This window comes from Anabrus simplex, chromosome 3 (genome assembly GCF_040414725.1).
Source record: "Anabrus simplex isolate iqAnaSimp1 chromosome 3, ASM4041472v1, whole genome shotgun sequence".
NCBI lineage: Eukaryota > Metazoa > Arthropoda > Insecta > Orthoptera > Tettigoniidae > Anabrus > Anabrus simplex.
Genome location: NC_090267.1, coordinates 343,954,261 through 343,977,108, shown reverse-complemented (window position 1 = coordinate 343,977,108; position 22,848 = coordinate 343,954,261). Strand labels below are relative to the sequence as shown.

The 22,848-nt window shown below is 39.3% G+C and overlaps 1 protein-coding gene across 1 annotated transcript in view; it reads right to left on the bottom strand.

Annotated features, from left to right (window-relative positions):
• The window catches only part of ArgRS (arginine--tRNA ligase-like protein), a 129,872-nt gene that overhangs the window by 53,288 nt on the left and 53,736 nt on the right, over positions 1–22,848 (bottom strand). Inside the window, exons 5-6 of the mRNA XM_067143223.2 lie at positions 16,277–16,590; positions 6,614–6,718 (exon numbers count right to left, since the gene is read on the bottom strand). Coding sequence (XP_066999324.2) covers positions 6,614–6,718; positions 16,277–16,590 — 419 coding nt within the window. The remainder of the gene's footprint in view (positions 1–6,613; positions 6,719–16,276; positions 16,591–22,848) is intronic.

Below are 22,848 nucleotides of genomic sequence, written 5' to 3'. Positions count from 1 at the left end.
ATATTACATATTTTCCTATATACATTTTATGAAACTTTCAATACGGACAAAAATGATTTTCATCACTTGTAACATAAGTTGCCATTTTTTAGAAATGTTCCTGTTGATAAGTTGTCGAGGGCTGCGAGGCATATCACCAACAGATGCTGCAGAACATTAAAATGAAAAAGACAGACACTGACACTTTTCAAATGTTGATGGCACTAGGGTTAAAGTTTCCTTCCTTTGCCTCGGCAGCACTGCAGTGCATTTGGGCCCCTACGCACAATGTCGATGTAGAGAGGATTTTTAGCAAGTACAACATGATTGTAACTGTTAGGCAGTCTTGAATGAAGGAGGGCACCATTCAAACAATTGGCATGTTGTACTTCAATCGTAATTGAAATTCCTCTTCCTTGTAGGTCTGTTGTACTGTTATAAATGAATACGTTCAGAATAGTATTTTTCACTTTGAAATTGTGTTTGTAAATATGCATATTCGTGTGTCTTATGTCTTGCAGTCTTATGTTGATGTTTGTCTTATTTGCCACAGTGTGTTCAAACTGCATGACGATCAATGTGTGATTAAATAGTATGATTTTACTCCCAACTCTTGTGGTTGCACTTTCACAAGAATGCCTATTTTTAACCAATTTGCTACAAAACGCTAAATTTGAGAAGTATACATGCTACAAAACGCTAACTTGGAAAATCAAAATGCTAAATCTCTGATTTTTAAATGCTATAAACCACTAACTCTACCTATGGTGTTCCTCACATGGTGGGACTAATCGCAAGTAATGTTGAACCATGGTGTTCCTCATATTATGATACTAATCACAAGCAGTTTCATGGTTCTAATTCCATCATCCCTTGATCGCCCCTTTTAGTCACCTCAAGGAATACTCTGGGTGTATTCTTCATCTGCGTGCCCCACCTACAAGGGGTATGTCCTTGTGCCACACATTCCTTGAAACAATCCCTCATATTCTTTTCTTTCAACTTGTATAGATACCATCTCCTTGCATTCCTTCTTTTCTTCAATTTCTTCAACTTCAGATGGCATTTCATGACCAACAAGTTATAGTCAGGGTGCACATCAGCTCCTGTGAATATCTTGTAATCCAACACCTGGTTTCTGAATCTCTGCCTAATCATAATGGAGTCTATTTGAATCCTTCTAGTGTCTCCATGTCTTGTCCATGTATACAGCCATCCTTTGTCGTGTTTGAATGAAGTATTAGCAAGGACTAAATTATGATTGGTATAGAATTCATCCAGCCAACTTCCTCTTCCATTCCTTTGTCCCAATCCAAATTCTCCTATTGTTTTACCTTCTCTTCCATGGCCTACCACTGCATTCCAGTCTCCCATCACAATTAGATTCTCGTCATCTTTTACATAATGAATTAAATTTTCCATCTCTTCATATATTCTTTCGATTTCTTCATCCACTGAACTAGTAGGCATACAGACCTGCACTACTGTGGTGGGCATGGGCTTGGTGTCTATCTTGACAACACTAATCCTTTCACTATGCTCGTGGTAGCTTACCCACTGCCCTATCTTCTTATTCATTATTAAACCAACTCCTACATTTCCCCTGTTTGATTTTGTGTTAATAATTCTGTAGTTGCCTGACCACAAATTCTGCTCTTCCAGCCAACGTACCTCACTTATACAAACTACACCTAACTTCAGCCTATCCATTTCAGTTTTCAGATTCTCTAACTACCACACTGATTCAGGATGTCAGTATCCATCTTCCTGATGATGGCCACCTCTCGTCTAGTCCTCACCCGGAGATTCGAATGAAGGACTGTATTACCTCCAGAATATTTTACCCACAAAGAATCCATCATCAGCACATTATTCATAGAGAGAGAGCTCCATGTCCTCGGGAGTTAGTTATGGCTATAGCAGTATCAACATAGCTAAGCCATGTTAAGTACTATTACAAGGCCATATCAGTCAATCACCTAGACTGCTGCCCTTGCAATTTCTGAAAGGCTGCTACCCCCCTTTCAATGAACCATTCGTTAGTCTGCTCTCTCAACAGATAACCATCCGATAGGTGCCGATATGGTTGCACCTACGGCTCGGCTATCTGCTTTACTGGGATTTATAAGCACTCGTCTACTGAATGGTATAAGGTGGCAGGGAAGGGATTCAGTTAGGCGGAAATAGAGGAAGCAGTTTGGCAAATGCCGACGGCTTGGTCTTAATGGTAGATTGTGCTGAAAGCCTGCACTCTAATATCTTGGAACTTGAAAATAGGTGCAATGAGTATGATATGAAAATTACCCTTTCCAAGACTAAAGTGATGTCAGCAGGTAAGAAACCTAAGAGAATTCAGTCAGGTTGGGAATACAAAGCTGGAACAGGCAGATAATTTCAAGTATTTTGATGTGTATTCTCCCAGGATGGTAGTATTGTGACATTGAATCAAAGTGCAGCAATGCTAATGCAGCAAGTGCACAGTTGCAATCAACAGTATTCTGTAAGAAGGAAGACAGCTCCCAGATGAAACTATCTTTACACTAGTTTGTTTTCACACCAACTCTGCTTTATGGGAATGAAAGCTGGGTAGACTTAGAATATCTGATTCATCAGTTAGATGCAAGAACATGAACACAGCAAGAATGATTACTGGTACAAACAGGTGGGACAATTGCAAGAGGATACTCAGAATGAGAAGATACAGGCTAAGTTAAAAATGAACTTGATTGATGAAGCTGTTTGCATAAACTAGCTTCGATGGAGTCATGTGAGGGGAATGGAGGAGGATAGGTTACCGAGGAGAATAATGGACTTGGTCATGGAGGGTAAGAGAAGTAGAGGGAGACCAAGATGAGGATAGTTAGACTTGGTTTCTAATGATTTAAATGTAAGCAGTATAGAACTAAATGAGGCCACAGAGCTAGTTACAAATAAAGGATTGTGGTAGTGTTTAGTAAATTCACAGAAGCTTGCAAACTGAATGCTGAAAGGCATAATGGTCTATAATGAAGATGTATATAATATTCTACGTTGGTTACGAGTAACAGACTATTTATACCTCTGGGTTGTTTTAAAATTATTTTCTCCAGTTTTATTTATTAAAATATTTTATGTGAGGAAAGAGAAACTAAGATTATCTCTGGGTTGGTATTCAAATTAAAGTATTTTTTTATAATTTATTTATTCAATTTTTTGCTATTTGCTTTACGTCGTACCGACACATATGTCTTATGGCGACGATGGAATGGGAAAGGCCTAGGAGTGGGAAGGAAGCGGCCGTGGCCTTAATTAAGGTATAGCCCCAGCATTTGCCTGGTGTGAAAATGGGAAACCATGGAAAACCACCTTCAGGGCTGCCGAGAGTGGGATTCGAACCCACTATCTCCCGATTACTGGATACTGGACGTACTTAAGCGACTGCAGCTATCGAACTTGCTATTTATTAAATTAATTAAACTAGTGTTTAAATGTGTGTTCTTTTTTAAGCCAGTCACAGTCTATGTCATCGGTGTCATTTGTCCCTTATTATTTTTTTAAAAATTGGTTATTTCCCTCTTAGCTGCTAATAACAGCAGGGTGGTGCTTGCAGTACCTTCCACCTGCCTCACCCCCAGCGGAGTACACTTATTGTACACAGTGAGGCACGTTACTTCCTTCATTTTATCATGTCAATACTGACAGTGAACTGTGGCCCTGAAAACATCTGTTGAGCAGTCCTCTCAGTAAGAGGACCTTGCACCACCGTTGTGTATGACCTCTTCCATTCCATACATATGGCCAAGGAATCAATTACGTCAGAACAGTATGTATTGTTGTCACCTGCCACCTCGTCCCAGTCTATACCTTTTTTTTTGCTAGTGGCTTTACGTTGTACGGACACAGATAGGTCTTATGGCGATGATGGGATAGGAAAGTCCTACGAGTTGGAAGGAAGTTGCCGTGGCCTTAATTAAGGTACAGCCCCAGCATTTGCCTGGTGTGAAAATGGGAAACCACGGAAAATCATCTTCAGGGCAGCCGGCAGTGGGATTCGAACCCACTATTTCTCGGATGCAAACTTACAGCCGCGCGCACCTAACCACATGGCCAACTCGCCTGATACTGGCCTATACTAATAACATCCAGGAGAGGCTCGGGATCAGGCCAGGTCTCCACCATTGCCTTGCAAACCATTCCTGAACAAATTGGGACTTGCAGATTAGAAACAGGTCCTGCTGAAATTGTATAATGCTGGCGCAGCGGGGATGAAGTACCCGCACTGAAGGGACCACAATAATCTCCAAAATGTTCACATATTGCCTGGCAGTGAAATGTGCTTGATTTTATGCAACATTCCTATCCTGTGAGAGCTCATCAAACCCCAACACACACCAGATACACAGCCAGAGTGCCGATACTTGGCAACATATGCTGGATGGTGTCAGGTGCCGAAAGGGTAAAACATGCATACTGTCCCATCATTCGCTGAGGAGGAAAACATGCTCTCATCGAGGAATATAACATTCGACCAACCACGTAGTTCACTGTCCTTGACGAAGGCCGTGGTACATTCTCTGCTCATGAGTGAGGTTTTGTTTGTTAGTGGCTCGCCACAACTGTGAACCTGTCGCATTCGGGATTCTCAAAGCCGTTCTTGAGCTGCCGGGAAAACGCGTGCCATGGTGTAGCTGCACAGTGGTTGTAAATGTGCTTGAATGACTTCAGGTATCAAGTGATCGTTCTGTTCCCGGTTCGAAATAGTATGACATAAACCCAAGACAGCACGTCAGCTTAGATCTCCCGATTTTTAAAAACATCTTATTCAACGCGTAACCACACACTACAGGTTGCCGTAGCGTTGTCTAGCCTCTGTTGTGGTTAGATTTCATTGCTGAATGAGAGCAACAACCTACTCGTGGATATGATGTCTTTGGTGTGCCACAGTTGTGGTGAGGGCATCCTAAAATCTCACTGGATTGTCTACTTTTGTTACCAATGGAGAAAGAAAAAATTTCTCAAGCGGATTTGAACCAGCCACCTTCCCCCTGAACTGAAGTCCGTACCCACCCTGAGTATCGAAGTAGGAACAACAAAAGTGCACGTGACAATGCTCGTCACTGCACAGTTTGACTTAAGATTTTTCAGTATGCTTTTTTGTTGTCAAGTGTACAGGAAGATGTGTATTAACATGAACACCAACAACCAACCCTCGAGCTAGAGGAATTAACAAGACACAGCTAATATCACCCGCCTGGCCAGGAAACCAAATCCAGGCCCCTCTGAACTGAAAGTCACTATGCTGACTACCCAGCCAAAGAGCCAGATAGTGCAATGTTAAACCACTAACATAAAAGAAGACATTTTGATACGGAAAATGCATAGTGATGTGAAGAAGAATTTAAACTCTTCTTGCAAACAAACATTACACAATATTTCTTAACATAGACTCTTTCTTGGTATGTTTTAAGATACCCTATTATGTTGTCAAGAAATTTTTTATTGAATTGGATTATATGTTTTTTGATTTCTTGTAGAGGTTTTCCTCTTCATTAGCCTGAATAACCAGTAGTTTACTGCAGTAATCTTACAAAGACAGCATGATGCATGAATACAGCGCACAAAAGTAATATGTTGAAGATTTCAGAAAAGAACAGTTCTCAGCAGCAATATGACAGTCTAAAACACAGAAGAACAGGCAAAAATATTATGTACTCATGAGCAATTGAGTCATATATATGAGAGAGAGAGAGAAAGAGAGGGAGAGGAACAAGAAAGGAACACGTAATAGGACAAACCCAATCACAGATCAGTGCGAGAAGAGGTAGTAACAGAAACAGGGGACAATGAAGATTTTTTTAAAATATACAATTGGCTTTGTGTCGCACCGACACAGATAGCTCTTATGGCGACAATAGGATAGGAAAGGGCTAGGAGTGGGAAGGAAGCGGCCGTGGCTTTAGTTAAGGTGCAGCCCCAGCATTTACCTGGTGTGAAAATGGGAAATCATGGAAAACCATCCTCAGGGCTGCTGACAGTGGGCTTCAAACCCACTATCTCCCGAATGCAAGCTCACGGCTGCATGCCTCTAACAGCACGGCCAACTCGCTCAATGAGACTAATGAAGGGAGAAGAGGCTATCTATTTAAAGATGTGGAGATTGTCCTTATTTTTTTTCTTCTTCTTCTTGTGATTGTATGTTTGTCCTGTCCTGGTTCGACGAACACTCGATGGATTTGAAGACTTTTGCCTGGTCCCCAAGGAGACCTGGAGCCCCAACCTCAATCTGAGTGAGTTCATCAGAGATACTGTCAAAAGGGATGTGCGTGCACTGGACCTGGCTCAGATCGATCTTTGCCGATTATGCAAGACTGTGAAGCGATTGTAGAATACTACGGCTATCTGATGCTACCAGTGTCCTGTGGAGTCTATGCCACGCCGCACTGCTGCTATAATCATGGCGAAAAGGGACGTTGTATACTACTAGCCAAGTATCTCTAATTCAATTGCTCATGAGTTTATTGTATGTATTAATGAAGACAAAGCACTTGGCTCAATATATTATAATAAAACTAAAGCCTTAGTTTCATGAGGTCACATGTGAAGTAAATACCAACACTAAATTTATCTTAAAGCATGTTATGACCATAACACTTACCTCTGAGGTCCAGTTCTTTTACAAGACTTTCCATTCTAGTTTGATAGAAGGACTCTCCTCTCTCAATAACATTTATTCCAAGCCTGTCATATACCTTCTGAAATTCTGAAATTTAAAGTAGGTACAAGATAATTAGAACATGAACTACCCTAACTTGCACTTTACCAGAAAGTTAAAACAGTAACTAAGATGTCCCATTACTTTGGACTTGTCATTATTAATAAATTATAGAAAAAGTGTGAAAAACAATACAAAAAATGAGAATCTAGGAAAAGAACATCATCATTGTTATAATTATTCTTCAATGCTGTCCTTTACATACTGAGGATAATGATTTTATGGAAATAAACAGAATTTACTATCTTGCTATGGTAAAGGGATTATCTTGATGGACACCCATTATGAGGTAGTATTACAAGAGAGTGGTGAAGTTGGTTTACTTCCAAATATTATAACCAAATCACTATTTACAATCACTTATGAACCAATAAAAAACTAGGAAATAAAATACTATGCTTATTTCTGTAATTCACACACACTTTATTCATGGAGAATAACGGTCAAATGTTCTGATTTATAAATTATGCAAGATATAAGAAACAGCTGTTGAGAATCCAACCAGCCTTCAGGCTGAAGACTGAACATACATACATACATACATAAGAAACAGGAGATAAAAGTAATAATTTCCCACTACTGCTTTGAAGTAAATTGCAAAATTTGTTTTTATTATTTATTTACTTTATTTTTTTACAATTTGTTTTATGTCGCACTGATACAGATACGTCTTAAGGCGACGATGGGACAGGAAATGGCTAGGAGAGGGAAAGAAGCATCTGTGGCCTTAATTAAGGTACATTTCCCTGGTGTGAAAATGGGAAACAACGGAAAACCATCTTCTTCATCTGCTGAGAGTGGGGTTCGAACCCACTATCACCCGAATGCAAGCTCATAACTGCGCGCCCTAACCGCACGGCCAACTTGCTCGCTTCCAGAAATTAAATATGTAAACGTAGAAAATTTGAAAAACTGAAGTCGTAATCTTGCAACACTCACATATACAGAAGTTCTGTCTTAAGATGTACAAACAAGATAATGATAATAATAATAATAATAGTAGTAGTGCTAATGCTAATAATAATAATACCGGGCGAGTTGGCCGTGCGCGTAGAGGCGCGCGGCTGTGAGCTTGCATCCGGGAGATAGTAGGTTCGAATCCCACTATCGGCAGCCCTGAAAATGGTTTTCCGTGGTTTCCCATTTTCACACCAGGCAAATGCTGGGGCTGTACCTTAATTAAGGCCACGGCCGCTTCCTTCCAACTCCTAGGCCTTTCCTATCCCATCGTGGCCATAAGACCTATCTGTGTCGGTGCGACGTAAAGCCCCTAGCAAAAAAAAAAAAAAAAAAGGATGATGTTGGATATTTTAAAAGATCGTTCCAAAACTACACACAGTCAGTATCCAATTAAGGATTTACATTACTAATCTATCTTGTATCCTGTAGTAAAACTGAATTGTTGCTCATTTTTCAGAAATTACGTGTATTCCTTTTGCGCACACAATCCGTCTCACTACTTGGCCCAGGTTCAGCGGCCTTATTATCATGTGGCCGTGAGCACAACAAATCTCTTGTTTCTATCGTGCAGTACCCTCAAATGTTGTCGAAGAAATATTTTGTTAAAAATCGTTCAAGCTCTAGGCCTTTTCAATAGTGAAATAACCAGATTTTTGCCCCCGTGTAGCAGTGGGCTCATCAGTTGGATTACTGAATCCTTTCCTAGACGCTGGCAGATAGTGTACTGTTGAGACACCACAACAAGCCTCCTATGTAGGACAATGCAGTGACGGTGCACTGGGGGAATGCCAGGCTTGGCCTTTATATCAAAACTTCTGGAGATATTTTGTTCTTTATGCAGTCATGCTTTCTGTATTTGTGATCTTATCTCTCTCCAATTTTCCTGTCTTTATCGGGATTTGTGATATGGAAAAGTATATTTTCTTGCATGATTTTTGCATCTTTTTTTTCACTTTTCTCTACATTGCATTCCAAATGCAACCAATTAAGGCCAGTTCCATTATTACAAATTACTGCTATAAGCAAAGATTACAGCAATAAACAGTATTTTCGGTGAAATCCAAGCAATTTTCAAGAAGTAATAAAATCAAAATAGCTTCCAGATAAATCGTATAATGACAGTATACAATACTTCAATGTAAAAAATAAAAACAATGTACCTAGCAACAAGAGTCTGACTTCCGTATGACATGCGGTATATGAGTGACGCCATAGTGACGTCATCTTCAGGCAGTAAAATCGCCATGCCGTGCATCTAACAATTAGTATAGTTCTTGACTACAGTGTGGCAGCAGGTCCTATGAGGTGGTGCTTGATTCATCTCAGTGACTTCTACATATATACCGAAGAAGAAAAAGGCAAATAAGAAGATTTGAGAAAATTGCAGTGCAAAGAAGAACGAAAAACTGTGTAGCAGTGGGCTCATCAGTTGGATTGCTGCACCTTCCAAGACGCTGGCAGCTAGTGCACCGTTGAGACACCACTATAAGCCTACTTGTGGTCCTTCCCACAAAATATTGCAACATATGGATAATAAGTAGCTTCAAAGTTATAAAAACTGCATCTGAGGGGATAGATTAGATTGTCAGAATCCACTAAAGTTTAAGGTCAGCAATGCCAAGCATCAGAAGTCTTATAGTGAGTGTTTCAAGTGTTATGGCACCACAGCATTGTGAGGTGAGTTCCGTGATACTGGAACTACATCTAAGCACACCTACTCCCCAGAGGTTCAAACATTTCAAACCTATATTGACTATATACTCTATTTCGATAATACCTATCAAATGGTACATATTTTACTCAAAACTTGCAGCCAAGATCATGGCTGCCATCGACGGAACCTGCCTACAACTATCTACACGCTGTGAATGACCTCCAGAGTGATCTAAAAATAATAGTTTGAACTACCTGAAGCTAGATATAGATTGGAACAAAAAATCCCATTACCATTTCACAGGGGTGGAAAGAAGAAACAGTTGAAACTTGTGCAATGTTATCCTTTGATTAAAATCTATGTGCAAAATTCCAAGCATCTGTCACTGTAAAAATTTTTTTTTTTTTGCAATGTCATTATTTTTGTCAGTTTTGGTTTTCCTTTTTGACGACATTATTGGAACTATTACAGGTCTGGTAATTGAACTGAACATTGTAATTGATTATGTTACGTATGTCCATTTATAAAGGCCTAATATTCCAATTTCATTTACGCATCCCAAACAGGTGTAGTAAAATAGAAAAACAGGTTATAGCTAATAAATGCTATTTCTTCAAATAATTCATGCTATAAAGTACCTTTTAAAATATTATTTTTGCTATAAATAGAAAAAATACTGCCATAATTTCACACCTCTAACAATAATCAGTGCCATCAGAATTTTTTCACACACAGTTTTTTTTTACCACAAAAATTGCAGCCATCAGATCTAGAATCCTGCACTTTCTACGACATATCTTATAATTACAAGTAATAAATCTCATTGTAGACTGTATTGGACATCAGCTATGAACATTAAAACAAGAATAATAGTTAACACCACCTTTCCAATACTTATCTTTCCTTATATTTAGGAAATAAACATTACAACAGGCGTTGTAAAATGGGACATGTTTCGCTTAACAGTCGTAAGCATCATCAACCAAAATTAAATCTTAGCCTAAGGTTAGGTCAGGGCCCTGAACCTAGTGTCCTTAACATATATGGCACCCTAAGAATCAACATTTATATTTAGAAAATGAAAATAGGCTTAAAACTAGTGTGAAAAAAACATAGAATGTTACAACATGGCTAAGAGAAAAAACACAATCGAGTTGAGACAGAGGATAAGAACAGAAAGTACATTACAGAGCTGGTAGTGAAATAATTAAAATCATTAGGATATCATTGTTACCAGTCAGTCAATCAGAATGTTCAAACATAAAAACAAGAGTGAAAATATATAAGAGTGTTCATCATGGCTGAGTTAGAAAAAACACGTAATCGTGTTGCCAGAGGTTAAAAACATAAGGAGACAGAGGATAAGAACAGAAAGTACATTACAGAGCTGGTAGTGAAATAATTAAAATCATTAGGATATCATTGTTACCAGTCAGTCAATCAGAATGTTCAAACATAAAAACAAGAGTGAAAATATATAAGTGTGTTCATCATGGCTGAGTTAGAAAAAACACGTAATCGTGTTGCCAGAGGTTAAAAACATAAGGAGACAGAGGATAAGAACAGAAAGTACATTACAGAGCTGGTAGTGAAATAATTAAAATCATTAGGATATCATTGTTACCAGTCAGTCAATCAGAATGTTCAAACATAAAAACAAGAGTGAAAATATATAAGTGTGTTCATCATGGCTGAGTTAGAAAAAACACGTAATCGTGTTGCCAGAGGTTAAAAACATAAGGTGCAACACAGAGCTGGCAGTGTAATAATCAAACTCATGGCTGCCAGTCAGTTAATAAGAATGTTCATACATAACAAAACATGATGGTTATATTCTTTTAAGTGAAGAGATAATTAAATCACACTCTTGTATAGATACGTGAGAACGGGCGAGAGAAATCATATATTGTGACAGACATGGAGTAGTAACACTTCAAACAGGATTGATCACGCCTGAAGTCGCTTCATTTTTGCTGGGAGTTCAAGACCAAAACGGAAAAAAATAAGACGCCAAGGAAATCTGAATTTTCTTATATCGGACAAACTGGCCGCAGTTTTAGAACTAGATACTTGGAACATTATAATGCCTTAAAGCATAAAAAGTACTCTTCCATGAGCAACCACATGAGGGATTACGGCCACAATTATTCTACAATTGATCAGGATCTCCAAATTATAAAATATGTAAATAAAAGCAGCTTAATGACTGAATTGGAAAATGCATACATTTTCTTGGATCAACATTTTAATAATAATAATAATAATAATTTGAATGATGTCCCTGAGAACAACAGCCCATTAATTGAACAAGTCCCCAATTTACTCACTAATCTTAATATAAATGATAACAATTTCACAAAAATCTTCAATTATAAAACTTTAAATACCCCTCCAGTCGTCATAACAGATTCCACCTTACCCCCTCCCCATAATACAACTCCGCCGCCAGCTTCCAGCACTCTCATTGTTGCGCCTACCCCTCCCGTCCCAACTTACTCTCCGCCTAGGCAAGCACACAGATACAACACACGCAGCAACGGGCATAAATTTAACAGACCCCCTTGAACGGCTAATGTCTCCGGTCAACGCTCATCCAACATAAGAGGTAAGCAATCTTAGTCTCTTATTTTGAACACCCTATTTTCAAGGCACGAGTACATCTTTTTCCTGTTTCCATTTTCAGATTTCAGTTCACGCACTTGGCATCTTATTTTTTTCCGTTTTGGTCTTGAACTCCCAGCAAAAATGAAGTGGCTTCAGGCGTGATCAATCCTGTTTGAAGTGTTACTACTCCATGTCTGCCACAATATATGATTTCTCTCGCCCGTTATCACGCATCTATACAAGAGTGTGATTTAATTATTTCTTCACTTAAAAGAATATAACCATCATGTTTTGTTATGTATGAACATTCTTATTAACTGACTGGCAGCCATGAGTTTGATTATTACATTGCCAGCTCTGTGTTGTACCGTATGTTTTTAACCTCCGGCAACACGATTACGTGTTTTTTCTAACTCAGCCATGATGAACACCCTTATATATTTTCACTCTTGTTTTTATGTTTGAACATTCTGATTGATTGACTGGTAACAATGATATCCTAATGATTTTAATTATTTCACTACCAACTCTGTAATGTACTTTCTGTTCTTATCCTCTGTCTCAACTCGATTGTGTTTTTCCTCTTAGCCATGTTGTAACATTCTATGTTTTTTTTCACACTAGTTTTAAGCCTATTTTCACTTTCTAAATATAATGTTGATTCTTAGGGTGCCATATATGTTAAGGACACTAGGTTCAGGGCCCTGACCTAACTTCAGGCTAAGATTTAATTTCGGCTGATGATGCTTATGACTGTTACGCGAAACATGTCCCATCTTACAACGCCTGTTGTAATGTTTATTTCCTAAATATAAGGAAAGATAAGTATTGGAAAGGTGGTGTTAACTATTATTCTTGTTTTAATGTTCATATCTTATAATGCCTTAATCCGCATGACTATCTTTTCAATAACATGATGGCAACCGAGGTCACGGAAAAATGGGAATAAAGATACCACAAGAAACTATTGTTCACAACCAAAGCATGTGGAGTGTGAGTTTGGTTGGAGTATGTTCAAAGTCACAAGTATACAGTTCACTTCAGAATGCACACAAGACACATGTGAATTAGGACTAGAACTACATGGGTTTATACAAGGTCTTTTTTTGGCTCGCTCCGCAGCACCACTCAGAGCATGGCATGGCTGGCGCAATGACACTCCGTCGCTGGCCGGTATAACGCGCGCCTTTCCTCCTCACTACTCACGGCAATTCACACGTATACAGATCCATTTCTAGTGAAACTATTCGTCTAAAACCTACCTGACCTTACATTTGATGTTCAAAATGTTGTCCCTCAGCTGTCAAACACGTCTGACACCTCGTAAATAGGTTTGCAGACACTCTGTGAATCTCAGCCCTTGTGATGTTCGAAATAACTTAGTGTAATGTTCTCTTGTAGTTCTTCTCTTGTGTGAGGGTTGTTCACATACACTTTCCCCTTCAGCATCCCCCCACAAGTATTAATCACAGAGATTTAAATCAGGAGATCTAGGGAGATAATTAACCATACGATCTTCGAAAACTTTCTGTATTACCTCCATAGACCGATTAGCAGTGTGTGCCGTCGCATTATCTTGCATAAAGTAACCATTACTCCTTTCTTCTTCCGTCAGCTCTTGAAAGAACGGACAGAATGAGGTCCATATATCGATCAGCATTTATTGTTTCACGGAAAAATATAGGCCCCATAATTCTGCGAGCACTTATTACGCACCAAACTTCTACCTTTACATCATGAAGTGGACGGACATGCAGCTGGTGGGGATTTTCTGCACACCAGTAGCGATTGTTTTGACTATTTACATAGCCACTTAAGTGTAGCCATGCTTCATAACTATAAAATAAAAGTTCTGAGTCAACATACCCATCGTGAACTGACTGAAGCAACCAATTACAATACTGAACCCTAGCAAAACTGTCAGGACCTCTTAAATATTGGGCAGGTGTGGGTTTGTACGGTTTTGCTTTTAACAGTTTTGTTGCTTTGTAGGCAGAAGATAATGGCATATTAGCTTGTACGGTGAGACGTGACAGGGATTTTGTTGATGTTCTTTCCAAGAGAGCTCCTATTTCGTCAAGCTTTTCCTCTGTTAAAATGGTTCGTCTCCTGCGTGATTTCTTATTAAGAATGGACCCCGTAGTGCGGGACATCTTTACTAATTTATGTACCGTACTCCTGTGGGGAGGGAGGATGCCAGGAAATTTGCGAATGAATCAAAAGTGGCATTCTGTATAAGAAGAATGCTTCGCATAGCACAACACAATGAATACACGCGTTTCTACTGTATACATCATTCATTAAACACACGATTAGTATTTCTACAGAAACTACGCTATTTTAAAGCAAACACATTGAACACGCTACCAATACCACAGCTCGCTTCCAAAATAGGGTGCGGGTCTTATTTAAAATTTGGGGAAATTTATCTTTTCGAATGCGCGTGAATCGGTCATCACCGCCGGCGCGGCTTGGCAACAATGCTCTCTCCGCTCTCAGTATATGCTACTTCCGCGCTTGGCGTCAGTCTTACGCATGTCCTCCAAGTATCAACATGAAATTCACAAAGCATTTGCGATCTTTTACTGCGAGTGAGAAACTGAAAGTAGTTCGGGAAGCCGAAATTACTGGAAATCATGCCGTTGGTAGGAAATACGATATTGAAGTGTCGTGTATTCGCAATTGGAGAAAGAAGAAAAATGTGCTATTAACATGTAGTAGTGATTGTAAAGCTTTTCGTGGATTGTGTGTACAGTTTCCAGAAATTGAAAAAAACTTTATAAATATGTGACAGAAAGGCGGGAATTGGGCTCTGGTGTGTCAACCGAAATGTGTCAGCTAAAGGCATTAGAGATCGCAAAGGAACTCGTTGGATATCGTTCTGGAAATGTTTGTTTACTTTTATTTGCATTTTCTAATCATTTGATGTGTGTTAGTAAAGACTGTAAATGATTTTGATTTCAATTTTGTTTTCAATTTTGTTCTTTCAAAATAAGGGTGGGGGTCTTATTTGGTGGCGGGTGGTATTCGAGATTATACAGTACCTCACTTATCAAGTCACAAATTTTCGCTATTAAAACTTAGTCACAAATTTTCACTATTAAAGCTTAGAATGATCACATTTTTCCTAGACCTGAAAATGTTACTGTATTTGTCATCCGTCTGAAAGAAACGTGATTTCCAACTCGAGTAAGAGCCGTCGCCAGAGATGCGTGATTATGGGAAAAGGCACTTCCCAAACCTCAAAGGATAAGTTACACTTTCGGGGAGCAAGCCGTTAGTCTCAGGAATGTTCAGTTTTGCCTGCCAGTTAGCAGCGAGATTGCTGAATAGCAGAGTGAACCTGTTTGTGCTTGTATTTTGCATTCCATTCAGAAGGTAGAAATGTATTTTGTATTGAGTGGTACAGTGAAGTGTAGCTAATATTTGTTGCGTGATCCAGTAGCCTATGTCTGGATTAGGTACATAATCGTGTGAACTTGACTAGCATTGTGCATATATGTCTTGTGATAGCCTAGTTATGGATACAGAAAATGTGAAATTCCTTAATAACTTAATGAAGAAAAAATTAAAATCTGTCAGAAAGAGGGACTGGCATAAGCATAGAGAGATCGCGAATGCTGAAACTCGCACCTTCGAGTTTCAACTCGATCACTCAAGTTGGATGAAGATTTGATTGATTCAGAATGGCGGCCCAAATCATTCCTCGCAATTGCATATGCATGTGTAACCTCCAATTCGTTGTCTAAGAGTGTGACCAGAAAATAATGTTTAATTCAACTAACACACTGCTCTGAAATAAAAGGCTTCTAGTAACATTCGTTTTCGAATGAGTGTGATCCACAATAATACTTCAATATTTTTGTTGGCCCCGGTGCACATGTTTTCATATTTGCTGTCTGGTGATTTTCACACCTTTCACTGTATCAGTACTTGTTATTTTATAATCCCCAATAGAAAAGGTTTTCATATTTGTTCTCTCGTGTTTTTCACACCTTTTAATACTTTCCTCTCATCTTTAGAAATGGTAGATAGGCCTATAGTTTTCACTGTACCCGCGGATACACAACATAAAATGCCCTCATGTCGGAAAAAATCGTATCTAGTGTTTCCATATCACTGTTGGATAGTTTTTATTCGTATATTCATTAGTACATTTTCTCGCTTAACGCGTTCTTTTTCCTTGTCTCCTGCAAGAAACGTCTTAACAAGGTTTCACTATAATTGGAAAAGGTTAGAAAGAATAACAATGAAGAAGTATCTATTTGAAAAATTAAAGATCTTTGTACAGGTACTATCCATTACGATAATTTTTTAAAAAAGCTCACCTTGTCGGGACACATCGCAAATCATCTTCCAGGCTTTAGTATAGTCTGGATCAAATTTCTGGAGTTTTACAACACATTCATATGCCCTCTTCTTGAACTCAGGATCTTCATCAAACCTCTTTTTAGATTCCTTGTAAAAGGCTTGGAGGTCTGCGATAGGAGGAGACACAGATAGATAGTCAGGAAATTTGTCCTTTAAATGAGCTATCAGCATACCAAACTGGGTACCCCAGTCACCCACATGGTTTATCCGAAGTACATCATGACCCAAGAATTCTAAAACTCGGCTGATAGAATCACCAATAATTGTAGACCTAAAATTAAAAAAAAAAAAAAAAAATTAAAATCTACACTGAGTAATGGATAAATGCTTTCAGAGCAATTCTAAAAATAATAAACATAATTAAACTGGCCAATTCAGGACATGCATGTTTGTACCTCTATCAAAGAGAAAGCTAGTTCAAGTGTGCCTGAAAGTTTCCCTGTTAAGCTGGTGTATATCAGGGATCGGTACCGAGCCCGATTACGTTCAACATTGTCATTAACAACAACTATTATGGATCTTGCTGAACAGGGATGATATTATTCTGGTAGGTGAGATGCGTGAAGAGGTTTTACAGCCTTAGAACAATGGAGAACATCGCAGGATGGAAGAAGACTCCGGATTAGCCGTAGCAGACAGAATATAATGTGTTATGCAATTTTGCAGAGCCTAAGTTGTTTGGTCTGTACAACACTGTCTTCCTAACTGAGATGACTGAGAGGTTCAATCATCTTGACAATGTCATTACCACCAATGCTGCAATTGACCACAATGTTAAGCTGGATGAAATAGCAATCACTGACAGATTATCTTGTGCAACAGACAGATGCCCATAAAGCTTCAGGAAGTTTCCAAGATGGTTGTCAGAAATGCCTTCATGTATAGCTCAGAATACAGGACACGGCAAAAGAAGCACGGTCAGCAAATGCACACCACAGAGATGCGCGTGTTGCTATGGTCTGTGGGTGTTACTCACACTGACTGCACCAAGTGCATAATGAGCATGTGCAAGGAGGTTTCAGAATCATTGCTATTGGTGAGAAACTGGAGAAAAGCGGGCATGTCAAGTAGTGGGATGAAGATCATCCTATACAGAAATCTCTTGCCAATGCAGAACCAAGGAGATACTGAGGAAGCCCAGAAGCAACTTGGAGGCGAAAAGTTGAAACCACCTTATGGAGAAAGGACATCCCTGTTGCCCATATACAGCAGCAGAGGGAATACTCTCTACGGATCAGACGAGCCAACCCTTGAGTAACACATGGGAGTGCCTGTATAGCGAGCACGTATATAGCCAAGAAAGAGAAGAAATATACACATATAAACACATTCAAAAGGAAACAGGATGACCACTCAGACTGACAAACACAGCCTAGTTACGCTAAGAAATACCTACAAACTATTGAAAAGCCTACAAAAATTGCAATGTATTTTTCATACTATCCAGGGTGAGTTTAAAAAAGAAAAGCAGAATATGAAAAGAAAACCAATGATATATGATCAATACATAGTAATGAAAGTTCAGCTCTTTGGCTAAATAGTCAGCATAATAGCCTTTCGTCTAGGCCATCCTGGGTTTGATTCCTGTTCAGACCGGAGATTATACTCATGGATGGTTGATTCCTGCAGTCCAGAGTTTGAGATTGTCTTAATACATACCCGTGACCCCAACAGTGAGTGGGAAAAGTGGCAGAAGAATACATAGCGGTGATAACATGATGGCAAGCATAAGTGGTGGTCATACAAATTTTTGTGAAAAATGGAAGAGTATGTATAGGTACTTTAAGGCAGAAACAGGTTCAAAGAAGGACATTAAAGGAATCATTAATGAACAAGGGGAGTGTGTATGCGAGGATCTTCAAAAGGCAGAAGTATTCAGTCAGCAGTATGTAAAGATTGTTGGTTATAAGGATAATGTCCAGATAGGGCATGTGAGTAACACTAAAGAAGTATTAAAATTTACCTATGATAACAATGACATTTACAGTAAGATACAAAAGTTGAAAACTAGAAAAGCAGCTGGAATTGATAAGATTTCTGGGGATATATTAAAGTACCATATTTGAAATACTTATTTGATTATTGTTTGGTTGAAGGATCTATACCAAATGAATGGAGAGTTGCTATAGTAGCCCCTGTGTATAAAGGAAAGGGTGATAGACATAAAGCCTAAAATTACAGGCCAGTCAGTTTGACATACATTGTATGTAAGCTTTGGGAAAGCATTCTTTCTGATTGTATTAGACATGTTTGCAAAATTAATAACTGGTTTGACAGAAGGCAATTTGGGTTCAGGAAAGGTTATTCGACTGAAGCTCAGCTTGTAGGATTTCAGCAAGATATAGCAGATATCCTGGATTCAGGAGGCCAAATGGACTGTATTGTGATTGACCTATCAAAGGCATTTGATAGGGTAGATCATGGAAGACTACTGGCAAAAATGAGTGCAATTGGACTAGAAAAAAGAGTGACTGAATGGGTGGCTATATTTCTAGAAAATAGAACTCAGAGAATTAGAGTAGGCGAAGCTTTATCTGACCCTATAATAATTAAGACGGGAATTCCTCAAGGCAATACTATTGGACCTTTATGTTTTCTTATATATATCAATGATATGTGTAAAGAAGTGGAATCAGAGATAACGCTGTTTGCAGATGATGTTATTTTGTACAGATGTAACAAAGGCTTTTCAGTCTGTCAAACACACAGCAAATACAATGTAAATTATAACACTATAAACATATCTGTAAAATACACACTAACATACAAAGAATGACATGTTTCATTCTACAAGAACATCCTCAGATTCTATCAAACCACTTAGAAACAAGCTTATATATGTACAGTATTGTTTACGTAGCGTAAACTTGTCAATGGTAGAGAGTTTAGTGATAACATGAAACAGTAATGGCAAAAATAAAAATATATACAAGTATTAATATAATGAAAACTTACGTACTTATCTAGACTGCCGATGTTAAGTCCGTTGTCACCAAACACTATTTCAGGACTGTGGTCATGGAAAGTTTTTGGTGAGGCACGCTGCGCGTGGAGAGGGGGGGGGGCAAGGATGGGAGGGGCCTTGTAGAGCGATGTGAATCTCTCCTATTGGATATTATATCGAGTATACTGTACAGTGGAGAGGGGAGAGAGAAGTAGGGCGGAGCGGCTGGAGCGCTGTGGAACCTTCCATCAACATTGGAGAGGGGAGAGAGGTTATTGACCTACTTCATGTTAAATGTACTTTTATGTAATATGGATGAATGCAAATTAATAATTTAGGTGAATAAAGTAAGGAACGGTATTATTATTACTATTATTTTATATATATAATTTGCTGGGGCCATCAAGGACCACGTTAAGTCTTGTTGCATTTGACACTGAACTTGGCCTTCTTTAGAGCCCAAATTTCCCTCATTCTTTGTGAGTGGGCCTGCTTGCACTCCTCTGTCCAAGGGGCACCGTGTCTTCTCTTCTTTTGCTCGTCTCGGTTTAGCCCGTTCGTCAATATTTTCTTGCGAAAGAGATCTCTGTTAAGGGCGTCTTCAGCTGAGATATGTAGCATTTCCAGGTCTTCTTTGGTATTTCTAAACCAGGGAATTGTGGTTTTGGGGTTTAAATCAAAAAAGTGAAATATTTCTTTAGTTAACTTTCTTCCGTCCATTCTTTTCAGATGACCGTAAAATCGTGCCCGTCTTTTTCTGATTGTGTCGGTAATTGTCTCTATTTTGCTGTAGACTTCCTCGTTGGATCTCTTTTGATGGACTCCATTTCTGTACTTTGATCCCAAGATTCCTCTCACAATTTTGCGTTCTTTTTCCTCCAGTTCTTCAAGGAGTCCTTTGTTGGCATTTAGAGACAGGGTTTCAGCTGCATATAGAACTACTGGCTTCAGTACTGTTTCATAGTGACGTATCTTGGTGTTTTGGGAAAGGCACTTTTTGTTGTAGATTGTGCGGGATGTTTGGTAGGCTATTTCCAGTTTGCGTACTCGCTCCTGAAGTGCTTCTTTGTCCAGTCCATTTTTCATGATTATCTCACCCAAGTATTTAAATTTGTCTACTCGGGTGATGTCCCCGTATTTCGTATGGAGTTTTGATGGAGCCTCTTTGATGTTAGTCATTACTTCTGTTTTCTCAAACGATATCTGCAAACCAGTTTGTTTGGCAATTTCCTTTAAAATTTCAACTTGAGCTCTAGCGGTTTCTATGTCGTTTGAGAGAACAGCAATATCATCGGCAAATGCTACGCAGTCTGTTGCGATCCCCTTGAATTTGGTTCCTATTCTCAATGCACTGTAGTTGGTTTCCTGTAATCTCACCCACCAGGTTCTGATGATCTTTTCAAGAACATAGTTGAAGAGTATCAGGGATAGCCCATCACCTTGCCGGACTCCTGTTTTGATGTCAAAGGAATGCGAGAGACATCCGTGGAACTTCAGCTTGGATTTTGTATCGGTCAGGGTGGCTCTAATTAAAGCCAGCAGTTTCAAATCAACTCCAAATTCATTTAAGATGTTTAGCAGGACTTCCCGGTCAATGGAGTCATACGCATTCTTAAAGTCCACAAAGACAGACACATACTGCTTAGACCTTAGTGTACAATATCTGATAATCGTTTTGAGATTTTGGATCTGTTCAGCTGCTGAGCGACCTTTTCTGAACCCTCCTTGGTATTCACCTATTTGATGTTTGACTTGTGCTTCCAAACGCTCCAGGATGGCAAGTGATAGAATTTTGTAAGTCACGGGTAGCAAAGATATTCCTCTGTAGTTGTTGATGTTCTTCATGCTGCCTTTTTTGTGTAATGGATGGATCAAAGCTATTTTCCAATCTTCGGGTAGGGTCTCCTCGTTCCAAATTTCTTCTATTTGCTTTTGCAAGATATCAAGTGATTCCTCTGGGGCATATTTCCATAGTTCTGCTACTACTGAGTCTTCCCCCGGCGCTTTGTTATTTTTGAGACGGGCAATGTGGCGCTTGATTTCATCTCTGTCGGGTGGTCTGGAATCTGGGTACCTGAGTAAGGGTTCCTTGGTCTCAATGGGGCTTTGCGGTTTAGAGCAATTAAGTAAATTCTTGAAGTAGTCTGCCAGAATGCTGCAATTTTCTTCATTTGGCGTCGCCAGTGTGCCGTCCTTTCGCTCAAAGCTAAGAGATGGTGGTTTATAGCCAGTGAGTTTGCATTTGAAGGCCCTGTAGTACTCTCTGCTTTCATTCTTCCTAAAGTTTTGTTCTATCTTTCCAATGAGAGATTTTTCATATTTACGTTTCTCAGTTCTGAACACCCTAGCTGCTTGGGCACATTGGGTTTTGTAGGTTTCCCAATCATTTTCTGATTTCGTATAGTAGTACTGTTTCCACGCATTGAGTCTTTCTTGGAGGACTGATTCGCAGGTACCATTCCACCAGGCGTGCTTTTTGCTTCTCTTGATTTCTGCAACGTCTTTGGCGGCCTCAACAAGGAGACTTTTGGCGTTGTTAAAGTCACAGTCATTTGGTCTAGCCTTCTCCTGGAACTCCTTGACCCTTTGTCGAAGCGTGTGATCTGTTTGGTTGTCTTCCTTGTGTTTGCGGGAATTGATTTGAATTTGATAAGAGACATATAGTGATTTGAGGCCACACTGATGCCTTTCTTTACCTTGACATTCATAATCTCAGGGCTGTTTCTCCTGGAGATTGCAACATGATCAATTTGGAACTCTCCGAGAGTTTGGACAGGAGAACGCCAAGTCATTTGCTTTCTGGGTAGATGGCGAAAGTGGGTCGACATGACCTGCAGGTTGTGATTCTCGCAAATGGACACCAGTCTTTTGCCATTGGGATTGGTTCTTTTGTGAGCAGGGTAATTTCCTATAACTTTCTTGTACTTCTGTTCACAACCTAGTTGGGCATTGAAGTCACCCAAAAGAAGCTTGACATGGTGTTTGGGGATTTTGTTTAATTTTTCATCCAGTAGGTCCCAGAAATTATCAACTTCGTCTGGATCAGACTTGTTCTTATCGTTTGTAGGAGCATGTGCGTTAACTAGGGCGTACGTTTTGTTCGCGCATTTAATTGTGAGTATAGACAATCTGTCATTCACAGGTTCGAAATTTGCAACCGATTTAAGGATCTTGGTTCTAACAGCAAACGTGGTTCCAAGCATCACAGCTCCATTGAGGATTCCTCTTTGCGCTTTGCTCTTGAAAAATCGGTAGACTTCAGATTAAAAAATCTGGATATCTGGTTTTCGTGGAGAGCTTTGGTGAGGGTTTTCAGCTTGCCAGTTTGTGTAAGTGAATTTATGTTGAAAGTTGCTAGAAAGGTTTTAGATTTTGGCCTGAGTTTTTGACTCTTCGGTGTACACCGAGATGCTCCGACTCGTCTCTTGCATGATGTCGAGTCTCCCCCAGAATCCGAATGAGACTCGTGCGCCGTGGCGTTCACGACGAGAGATTTATCCGAAGATTTACCCTCTGGGGTATGTTTCTTGAAATGTTGTGCCATCATGCTGTTTGACTTGACTTTGCTTTGGACGGGTACCCATC